We start from the raw sequence: 12,029 nt of genomic DNA on the forward strand, positions 1-12,029 counted from the left end.
CTTGGGTAAACAAAGATTAACTGTGTCAGTTTGAAGCCAACCAATCGCAGATGTATCACTGCTCAGAGGGCTGGGCACTCCAAAATCCCAACCAATCAACTCTCTTAAGATGGGAGATTCAAACCTATAAGGAAGTTATGAACAATAAACCATGGCTGTTATTGCATGGGTCTGAGAGTTTGTGCCGTCCCTGTCTCCAACCAATGACCCACTCAGTTTAAGGTTCTGGGGCTGGGAGGCCCCAGCATGTTTGTGTGGTTTGTCATCCTTCCAGAAGTTGTCTGTGGGTGGGGAAGACCATCTTCCACTGCAAGGGCACCTCCTCCACTACTTGTACTGGAAGAAGAATCTGAGCAGCTCAGCACAAACAAGAGCTCACACTGGAGAAGAAAGAAAATGAATTCTGATGGATTTTCCAGGCCAAGGAAATGAAGAGCCTTGTCCCACAGATTCCAGAGAATAGACTGTGTTCACCTGAGACCCAGAAACTGCATATAAAAGTGTTTTAAAAGACAGTTTTTAGTCTCAATGTGCAATTGTATTGGTTTTTCTATTACCAGAGTAGCTGCCAATACTGAAAAGCCTGAAAAGGCTTTTTTTTGTTTGTTTGTTTGTTTTGGGTTTTTTGTTTTGTTTTGGTTTTTTGTTTCAGGGATTTTTGTTTGTTTTGTTTTGTTTTGTTTCCTCCCCTCTAAATAAAACTGCTTTAGAAATGAAGCTCAGGAGTCTTTAATCTCCCTTGCTCTGAGCAGGGAAATGCTCAACAACAGGTAATTTTTACTGTTTTGGGATTTTTTATTACTGAGATTCTCAATCTTTGGGAAAGCAGGCTATTATATCACTTATCCTCTGTTTTGAATTCTTTTTATTATTTACATACCTCCAAAAATTAATGAAATATGTAGGGCAGAAAGAGAGAGGTAGAAATTCTGTTTTCCATCCTTCATAGCCATACGACTAAAGAAAAACTTTTTGAATTTTGGTAATTTCCTCAGAAATCCCAGAAGAACATCTCCAAATGAGAAATATTTTTTGTGTTGGTAAGACACTGGAGAATAAACTCCTGCCATTTTTATATCCAGAGGTTATACCATACAAAAGCTCTTTAGACACAACCCATTATTGTTGGAGTAAGTCCAAATTTCAGATTCTTAAGATTTTATATCACTCAAGTTCAGTCTATTGACATGTATATGATCAGAGAATCATACCACACGTGTATTTAATCTGCAGCACATTTAGCATTTAAAAGATTTCAGAAATAAAATGCTAGCTGTCATTGTGTGAAAAAAATGACACAAAATTTGTTGCATTTTCTACCCTTTCAGATGGCGACTACTTTTTTGCTTTCTCACAGAGGGGGAAAGCAATTCTCCTAGCTCAAGTGTGCCCTCAGAAAATGATAAATTACTTTCAAGAAGTATTCCAAGACATTGTGGGGGTTTTACAGTAGGGTAGTACTGCATAGTGCATACTGTCATTACAAACTAAACAACCATGTGTAATTCTGGTGAAACCTGTCAGAGATGCAAGTCACAAAATCTCTCATGCTGTTCTGTTCTAGTTCCTGCCCATCTTAATCACACAGGAAGAGTGTAGGACAAGAAAAGGCAAGAATAAGGATTTTACACATTACAGAGGAGAACTGCAAAGAAAAAAGAGAAGAGGTCCCAAAAACCAAGATATCCTTTGGATTTGGCTGAAGCATTCTGTGGTTGTCCTCCCTATCCCAGTCTGCTCTGAGTCCTCCAGCAATAACTTCCAACCATGGCATTTAGTCTTCATGGAATCAGTAACTAACAGGTTTAAAAAATGGAAAAAAGCTCATGCTCTCTAAATAGAGCTGAAGTACAGTGTAGGTGAGCTATGTGGGATTTAAAAGCACAGAGAGTTCTCAGGGCCTTGTGTGTACAGGCTCAGAGATAAAGATGGATACAATGCTTGATCTAAGGCCTTGGAGAAAGTGTGGAAAATTAGGACAGTGAAAACAAAACATACATAAAACAAGAATAGAAGTTCATAGTTTAAGTAGAAATATGTTTTAAGCAAACGGAGATATGCGTTATGTAAGCAAAGCAATACGTTAAGAGAGTAAAAGATTTTAAAGTTTAGCAATAAAACATGTTATAAAGTTAGTTAGAAGCTTAAGACGTATTAATGTAAGTTTGTGAAGTGTTATATGATTGGTTAAAAATGACAGATTGCAGCAAAGGCACAAAAGTAAAGCAATTATTGATTGTGTAAAAAGATGCTACCAAGTTTCGTAGAAGAATGTGTTTGGCTAGAAAACTGACATAAGGCAATAACATAACAAGAAATCTGCCAGCTTCTGATTTTATGGCATTAAATGTAACAGACCTTTAATGTCTCACCCTTCTATGAGACTGATGCCATGAGGCAATAAACCATCTTTTAAAAGTCTCTCAGTTGCCCCATCTCTCATGATTTTGGTTTCCCAATAGGATATACACAAAATTAATTGAATTTTCTCAGAAGTAAGTCCAAAGGACACTGAACTAAGTAATTTGTGGCTTAAAAATGAAGTAAAGCTTCCTTTCATTTTGTGTACTCATGGGCAGCTTGTGTTCAAGATGAAAGACCAGATAATTTGTTACCACCAAAAGCATGCTCCCTGTATCAGTGTGGCCACAGCAGGGTCTGCTGTGGCACCGTGTAAGTTCCACAAAACCAGAGGCACTAATGGACAGAACTAGAGCAATGCTCCAGCCTGCTACCCTTCCTGTAGCTAATTCCACAAAAAGTCTTTTTCACAGATGTATGGTCTTCATTTGCTTAACTGCAGGGCCAAGATAATAAATCGTGTTTGGAAGCACTGTGTTTTTTTAAATTTGTGGAATAAACTTTTCTGTCATTTTTCTGGTTCAATGAAGACTTCCAATACTTTTTCTTAAACTACACATCTTGAGATGGAAGGTAGAAGTGCAGGATATTTAGAATTTCCATAAGCTGGAGATACCTTTTCTGCTGAATATGCCCCTCCTATTCATTTTGATTTACCACCTCTGGACTTTTGTAGTCACTGGTACAGTCACTGTGGCCATCTCCTCCAGTTCTACCCACATTTCAGAGATGGAGGTCTCCTCATTGCAAGCATGGCCTGGTATTCATGGTTGGCTCTTTAGATCTTTGAGTCTGTCTCTATGTCCCTTGCTTAGCACCAATCCTTCATACTGGGATCATGATCTGACAGGAGTTTTCAGGCTGGCTGAGAAATTATCACATGAAAATGCACTTGCACCAAGGTAAAAAAAAATAAGTGTTTCTCATTCCACTGAAACTGCATTGAATTAAAATTGAAATTGGACTCATGGACTCTGGCTACACACAGAATAAGACAGGTTTGTTATATTATTTGCAGGAGAAACAGGATTTTTGGACAGTAAAATAATATGATTATGCAGAAGTTGAGTTATTGTTTACTTTTTAGCTTTAATTATACTTTCAAAGATTACTGTTTAAGCAATCACGCATTTTCTGATTGGTGTCTTTATGCTGATTACGCACTTTGCATGAGCTTTTTAGGTACAATGATTGGTAGCTGTCTAAAACTTCACTGCCCACCTTTATCTTGAGTCTTTTAATTTCAGTGTTCTGTTCTTTAGCTTTTTTTCTTCTGATTTAGCATAATTTATGTTTTAGTGGCTTTGAAGGCTTTCAACAAGTTGCAGAAGAACACCTAAAAATGGCTCATCTCATGCACTTGTTATAAACATTGGTCTAAACTAAGAAATACACAGAAAAACAGCTAAGCATGTGAAGAAACAGCAAAATATGCAGGAAAACAGCTAGGCAGCAAAATATGGAGAAAACCAGCTAAATATAGTTTGGCTGGTGCATATGATACAGACTACAGCTTGGACTTGTTTAGACATGTCACTGTGGCACAGACTTGTTCAGTATTATTACAATTATCGTCTCAAGACTGGGTCTCCCATCTTGAATTGAGATCTCAATTCAAGTTTCTGCTCTGCCATCTGTTACCTGGGACAAATTGCTCACTCTGCCTGTGTACCTTGCTATAAAATTAATACAATTCTTTGGTAATTCCTGTCCTGGGAGAGGTTTGAGGGCCAAGTTTTGAGGTTTGTGGGTATCTGAACCTCAGACTTAAGAAAAGTGCCCCACCAAGATAAAACATCCTTCTACCACCTTTGCAAGATGTTCTTGTGTAAACAGTGCACTGTACATTTTAGTGTTGTTTGTGTGTGCCTTTCCTTTACAGTTGTCCTTTCTCAAACACAAATGTGACAGAATTTAATAAAGTCAAGCCAAAGTACATTATACCTAGCGTTGTCAGTTTAATGTCAAGAAGAACTTATTTGTAAAATCATGTTTACTTATGATCCATGCCCTGAAATGCCTCATGCTTCCTCTTCCTTTTCCCCCTCCCAATAGCAGTGATAATCAACCTACTGGGTTAAGTAGGTTACAAACTGCTGTAATGTGTCCTGCACTTACTCCCCCACACAGAAAGCTGACCCCTCTCAAGAATGTGAGAGTAGTACTGAAATGCTGGCATAAGAAACAAGGTTCTTGGACTGCTTTCATTTTAGCACACCTCTTCTGGCTTTGAGCTGTCCATAGATATTAGCTGATTTATTGGGCTGTATTAATAACATTACTGCTCTGAAATCATGCTGTATTTCTGTTTTGATTGCTTTGCTCTAAACCACACAGGAAAAAGCAGAGTTGGTCATCTTGCATTACTCTGATTCTCTCTGTTGTTATCAGTGAGATGTATCCAGAAACTCCAGCTGAAGAAGGACTAGAGTAAAATAGCAAGGTAAATCTTCAGGACAATTTCCAAGACTATTCTCTGCCTCAGGAAGAAAGAGGTTTCTCTATCCATCAGAATAATTGGAAAGGATGCACAGAAGGGGAGAGAGCAATTATATTCTTAGAATGTTTTCAATAAGAAATTAACCAGTTGGAATACCAACATGAGATTTCAACAGAGCTACATCTGTTAGAGAAACCTGTTCCCTACCCAAGCAAAGCACCTGTCATCCTATACATTAGCAACATAAAGAAATGTGATGTTATCTGGGTCACATATGATCCAAATGATCAATACATGAATGGACTATCCCCAGAGAGTTTGCTGCTGTGACTGGTTTCAGCACCACAGCATTTTGTTAGGGTTCCTGTGAATTCACAGATCATGCAAAAAGGCTTCTTCATTGTCCCTTAACACTGCTCAGACTTAGGCAAGTCTATCTGATGTGGTCCAAAGAAAACTTTTTGCAAGCTCCCTGCATAGCTTGCATAGCTCTCTGTACAGCTTGCACCTAGAAAACAGGAGGAGGTCCTGTAGTGGGAGCAGCTGGGCAGTCTGGAAAGTTGAGAAAGAAAATGCACAAGCATGTTGGTTGGATGTTTAGTTTTATCAGACTTGAGCAACAAGCTGACTCTTTGTCACTCAAACCAACCCAGAAAGTTGTCTTTCCTTTCATTTTGGCTATAACAAATTCCATGAGTTTCACTCCAGTACACCTGCATCACAAATTTCCCTGTGACTGATAATTTTAATTCACATACAAGAACTGCTGCCAGGTGCCTGACAAGGAAAAATATTGCATGCCAAGCACATAATACACAAGAAGGAAAAAAAAATAGCTCAGTAATTTTAGCTCAGAATAAATGCAGTGCAATTTGATGGTCCTTTTATTCCAAAATATCATGCAACATTTGTTTCAGATCACCTTTGAGGACATGGAGGAGCCAATACCTTGAGCAGGATTCTGTGCTACTTCCCACAGTATCCTCAGCCTAGAGGAAATTGTTACTTCTCAATACCTAAAGGTAATGAAAAGCCAGCATGCAAAGCTAGGGCACACACTTAGGCATGTCACAGATGTTCATCAATTAGGTCAGGCAGCACAGGAGAAGGACATGAGAAGGGAGACTGTGAGTTCTCTCCATCTTCACTGCAACCAACACAAAAAGTAGCTTTGGCCTAGGATCAGGGTGTAATCCTTTGCTGTACTACTGAGCCTTTCCCCCTCTCTTTAACTGGAAAATGAACATGTTCTGAAACACCAACAGTATCCCAAACCACAATGATGCTGTTCAATTGACTTAGTACATATTTCTGAGAGATTCAAAGGGGATGTGTGGACTCTGTTGATTTCAACAAAGAAATTCCCAGGACTGACATATCCACTGATTAGGAGTCAAGGGAATGGTAATTATCCTCCATTTCAGGGAAGGGAATAAATCAGCATTGCCAAGTCCAATTTACTAATGACAAGACTGTCACAAGTTTATCAAACACCTGCACGCTCTTCATGTCTATTCTATCATGCTCAAGAGTGATGATCTCCTAACCAAAGAAAAACCCATTTACCCAACTTACTGAGTTGAAAACCATCTAAGATGTCACTGGAAGTAGTGGTCTCACTGTGACCTGCATTGCACTAATTCTGGCCTTCTCTCATGGACTTCCTGAGCTACCTCTCAACTCTAGAGTTTGGGTAGCAGACATGGAGTAGCCAATTCAACTTGGAGTTGAGCCTCTATCCCCAAAACCACTTAAGAATTCACCACAGTTATGCAGTCAGAGTAATTAACTCACTTACTGAAAACTGCAGCTCTGAAGTAAGGCATAGACTTCATCACCAAGAAGAGCCACATAGTCAAAAATACTCGAACCTAGTAGGTGAAAGCTAAGCAAAAAGGGACCATACTGGGCCTCTTTGCTACCAAATTACTGTCCTAAACACTTGGAAAGAGTGTCTGCCCTTGACATATCCAGCCCCTGCAGAAAAGGAACAGTTTCTCACTGACTATAAGAATTAAGAAATTAAATATGTAATGCCTATTTCTTCATAGAGGACCTGAGCATATGGATCTTCTACACAATGGAAAGCTGAAAAAGGAAGAAAATGGTAATCTAGCACTTGTTAAACCCTAGGTGGTTCAAACTAAGCATTTACTTTTGTTGTGAGTGACAATCATTATGTCTCTGATGGTTTACTCAGGGTAAGTGCTAAATATTTCTTCTAGGCTTGAAAAGTGCTTCCTGTAGCTACCTCCCAACTCTGATGTGGCACAAAAGCCACACCTATCCCTCCAGTGTCTGTTAGAACAAACCTTTCTTCTTGTATGTAATTGACTTATCTTAATAATGCCCAGCCCGTGAGGTAATTTTGCAGAAACTTCATTGGTTCTAGCCATGTATGGTCAGTTTGCTCAAGGGCTGTTAGCACAAATTCCCTCTCTATATAAGGTCTTTGAGAAGATGAGCTTTGTACAGGCCATCTCCTTACTGGAAGTCTCATAATTCTGCAAGAATGGTGAGTCCTTACATCTTGTGCTGTAGAAGACAATGGTGCATTGCTATAGATTTTAAAGGCATTTCTGTTGGATTTGTCTCAGTACTTGTCTTGTTAAGAAGCTTGGAGAACGTATAAATTCTGTGTTATGAGAGCAAGAGTCAAAGAGAGACAAAGGCAGGGAAGAACTTGGGGTGAAAAGTCTGGATAATATCTGAACATCTGAACTAAAAAAGAAAGGTATCTTGATCTTTACTCCTTTGTCACTCTGTTGCAGTTTTGTGGGTTTTAACCTCTCTTATGCAAAATAAAATGCTAAATTTTCCTCCTCTCATCTCTCTTTTTGTAAGTCACCAGTCCTACTCTGTCCAAGAGAACACTTACATACAATATGTGTATGTGATTGTTTATTTCTGGTCTACCTTCCTTTCACCAAGATCTTCAATTAATCACAGCTAATTCCATCCTAGAATTCTTGCACTTATTTCCTTCATTCCCCCAAAGGAAGTCCTTCAAATATTTCAAATTAATATTGAAACTTCAGCTGAACTTCCAGGAAAAAAAAAAACAAACCACGAACACAGATCACAGACTATAGAATTATCAAGGTTGTGACACCTGCAAATAAGGTACAGGGCCAAGACTTGAGTATTAAACTTCAGCTAAAATTAATTCATGTATTCCTAGTCCTTCAATATTAGGGTGAAACATTCTGTAGCTCTTCAGACTGCAATAAAGAAGTTTTTGCAACTATAATTGAGGTTAGTGGATAAAACAGTTGGTGACCAAACCTACAGATGAAAGGATAAGAAAAATTAATTGGGAGTGGAGAGGAATAGAACACCCATTTTTCACGAGCAGTATCAGGGTCTAGCAGTCAATGCTTGATTTTAACAACCTGCAAAGACAGGCATTTTTCCTCCTCCCATGTCGTGCTTCTCTGCCTCTGCTTCTTCAAAACAGTTCAGTATTCCTGAGAAGTGTGTTAAACTGCAAAAGACAAATGATGCCTTGAGAAACTGACATAGAACAGAGGCTAGACAGAGTTAAAGGAATAAAGTATGTATTTATTAAAAGGCCTTGAAAGGATACACCGTGGCCAGTACAAGACCCTGACTGGGGCTCTGCCCAACATGGACCCAAGATGGATAGCAAGTCACCACTTTTCACACTTTTGTAAGTTTTGGTCCATTTACATATTGGTATTAATTGTCTAATTACAGCTTCAGGTTATGAAGTCCCATCCTCCAGATTGCTCTACTCAATTCACTGTTGTTTGCACTTTTGGGCCTTAGGCTGCAATGGTGTCCTTGGTTCTCAGGCTGGAAAAGGATTGTTTTGTCTGACTAAACTGTGAAGACAACTTGCTACCACTTTATATGAAGTTCAGAGTTACATATTAATGCAGTACAGAATCTGGAAAATATGAAAGCTAAAACCTAAAGCATCAACAATTGGATTTCAATTTGAAACCACCATCTATTTTACTGTTTTTTATCGTCAAGGCGTCTTCATAATTACTGAAGGATTGATAAGAATTCTTTTTTCTTGTTCAGAACACCATCGTGGCCTGCCTTCTTGCTCTTGCCATCAGCATGCCACTGTCTGATGCTGCTTGTTACTTCATACCATTCAAGCCAGCGATGTCTAATGGTGTGGTTGTAGGTAAGTAGTAAACTGCCCTCAGCTTGGCAGAAATCATCAGAATCACTGCTTGATTTGATTTGTTCATTCTGTGCAATTCATCACAATTTAGAAATAAGTGGAAACAGTGGAGAGGAATCAAAGGGAAATGGAGTACAGAGAGCAATATTATAATTCATTATAAGAAGAATAAGTTATTTGGGGAACTTAATGCAGGCCAAATTATAAATTCTCTTTTTCCAGGGAAGTAGCATAGTTTTAGTTTACCCATCTGCATGAAATAGTAACTCAAATTTTTACCATGGAATCACATCTAGAAATCAGAGAAGGGAGAAGGACCTGTGTTTAAGTGTGTATAGTCAGTATAAAACTGAAACAGATTTACAAGTATTCAGCACCATACTATTTACTCATATCTTGTTTCTGTATCCCAAAGCAAATTCTTAAAAGCAGGATGGCTGCATCCCTTGAGTCCGGATCCTCCCTTCCTGAACACACCTAATCTGCCAGTCTTGAGATGAGTGAGTGGAGCTGCAGAAAAATAAGTTCCTGAAAGAGAAACATGCTATTTTTTGGGCACAACAAGAGTTGATGTGTGCCAACATGCAAAAAAATCCTAAGTGGTCTAAAATCCCAGCTTTACCTGTGAAAGCATTTCTCATTGAAGAAATGAGTTTAAATTGCCAAAGAAAAGAACACTTATAGCAAAGATACAACCTAGAAGCCCCATCCCTCTCTCTTGTTCTGTTCTCATAAAATTCAGCTTTTCAGATCAGTTATGTAGAAGGACTATGGTCTATTCTGTGACTGCTGAACAGGAACTGTACATCCAATATTTGCTTTCTTCCTGCAGCTGAAGACTGGAAAAAGTTTTCTGGCCAGATGTAGTCTTGCTTTAAAGGAGACAATAAGAGATGGTGTTAATAGGAAAGCATTTTTAATCCTGGGCAGGTCTGTGCCTAGTTGTCTTTCTGCTGGGTGCTTCAAATTCCATACTTGAAGATGAGATGCTCCAGGAAATCTCATGCTGCAAAAAACCTCAGGAGACAGAGTGACAGGTCTCTCTTCACCCTGCATTAGGACAGACACCCTGCTGTGTTGGGGAACCTCTGTGTTTGGCAGATAGGAATCTTAATGCAAAAAGCCAGCAAAGATCTCACCCATTTTGTACATGCAACAGTGCTGTTAGTGCAATAGGTCTGACACTGAAATCTGCCCATACACTTCATTTTCAGGCTGCCTTGATGAGGAAGGAAAGGTCCATGAATTTGATTCTGGTTGGAAGACTGAGGACTGCGATAATTGCCACTGTTCTCATACTGGAATTGGCTGCTGCAATAGGTGAGTTCAGAGCAGCAATGGGGTTTTTCCTCTGCTGTCATGACACAGCACACACACCATTTCCCTTCACACAGGGGTTTCTGAGAAACAACCATAACTCTTCTCTCACTCCCTATCACAAAGTTATGCATTAATTCAACACCATCATCACTAAACATGCAAGAAATTCCCCTGAAAAACAGAGGTCGCGTTTAACAAATAATTCTAGATTTGAAATAAAAACAAGATTTCATTCTTCTTGGGGCTAAAACATCAGGCAAGTTATTGATTCAAGAGAGAACACTAAGGAATTTTGATTGGTCCTAGTCCAGATAATCCCAAAGGCACACATTTCTTCACTTTCCTCTGAGAAGCAGCTCAAGGGACGACATTGTCTGTATTTTTTCCTACAGTGATACCAAACCACTCATGCAATATTAATTCCATACCGTGGGTGAAGAGAAGTAGTAATATTGGAATAGCAAATAAACACAACAAACATCTCTTGGATGTAAATCAGACCAGAAATGCTACTACTCTCCTCTCCTCTTGCAGGCTAAGTAACATTTGAGGTGGGAGCTTTGTGAAAGTTCCCTTTTCTGCTCCCAAAAGTCTCCTCAGCACAGCCTCTTCACATTAAAGGTGCAGACACTGTCTGAAGTGGAAAATGTTTACTTCTTGATCTCATCACCTCTTTTTCTTTTCCCAACCACAGCTATATCATACCAGCTGACTACGATAAAGAGAAATGTGAAAGCATTTTCAACAAGGAGACTTGCTCTTATAAAGTAGTGGAGAAAGATGATCACTCAAAAGAATGTCCTGTCCATGGATGGGTGGGGTAACAGAAGAATGGTGGATTGGAGGGATATTTCCTTTTATTATTTTCATGGTTCTCTCTCACAAGTTCAAAAATACTTAAAACACAGCCATTGAGTGAAATCTACTCATAAACCCAACATATAAGAAACTGAGAATCTACTCACAAAAATCTCCCTTGACTTCTCTGCCTTATGCTTCACCACGAACAAAGAACAGACCAGTTACTTCCTTGAGGTCAGACATTAAAGGTGACATTTTAAAGCATCCTTGGTAGCTGCTAATCTGTATTCTTCTCTGGTCATGTTTCAGTGCCAAGGAGCATATTTTATAACCTCTGAACAGCTGTATCTTAAAGCTAAAAGAAAATCAAATAAAGCACCAGAAATTCATATGACTTATTTTCTTCACTAATGATGAAAACCAAAAGAATTAAAAGTCCAAAAACCATGGGAAAAGAAGGAAAAGTTACTTCAAAATCTTTCTGAACATGCTGTTTTCTATGACAATGTCTTACGTGAGTAATTTTTGTCCTATATGGCTCCCTGGAGACCAACCTATGGACTGCAAGATCTACCAGGTACCCCGAGTAACCCAGTACTATTCTTCCACTACACTGACAGCATAGCAGACCCCATCCTCAGCCTGAGCTTTGGGTAAAAGAAAGATCCCTTTGTCAGATTAAGCCTTGAAAATTAAAGGTTCTAAAGTGGGCCATGGGCAGCATTGTGGCTGCATGGAGTGACTGATCTGTACTGGGGTCAGACAGGGAAGCAGCTCAGCAAAGCCACAAACAGTAATTGGGAGGGATACGCTTGCCAGTGTGAGCTCCCTTTGAGGCACTGCTTCATAATCTATTTATTCAGTTGCCTCTATCCACAAGGGACTATGGGCATCTTACATCTCCATGTCCTATTTCTCCACAACAGAAAGTGTGTCAATGGTTCCATA

General features: G+C 39.2%; 1 protein-coding gene across 1 annotated transcript; it reads left to right on the forward strand.

The window, feature by feature from the left end:
* The first annotated feature begins 5,205 nt into the window (after positions 1-5,205).
* Positions 5,206-11,519, forward strand: LOC306804961 (beta-microseminoprotein-like). The gene is given in 5 exon segments (XM_079312196.1): positions 5,206-7,270; positions 7,272-7,316; positions 8,852-8,960; positions 10,175-10,280; positions 10,975-11,519. Coding segments are annotated over 5 exon segments (465 nt in total). The 5' UTR covers positions 5,206-7,195; the 3' UTR covers positions 11,105-11,519.
* The last annotated feature ends 510 nt before the right edge of the window (positions 11,520-12,029 follow it).

The sequence above is a fragment of the Erithacus rubecula genome (assembly GCF_903797595.1).
Source record: "Erithacus rubecula genome assembly, chromosome: 9".
NCBI lineage: Eukaryota > Metazoa > Chordata > Aves > Passeriformes > Muscicapidae > Erithacus > Erithacus rubecula.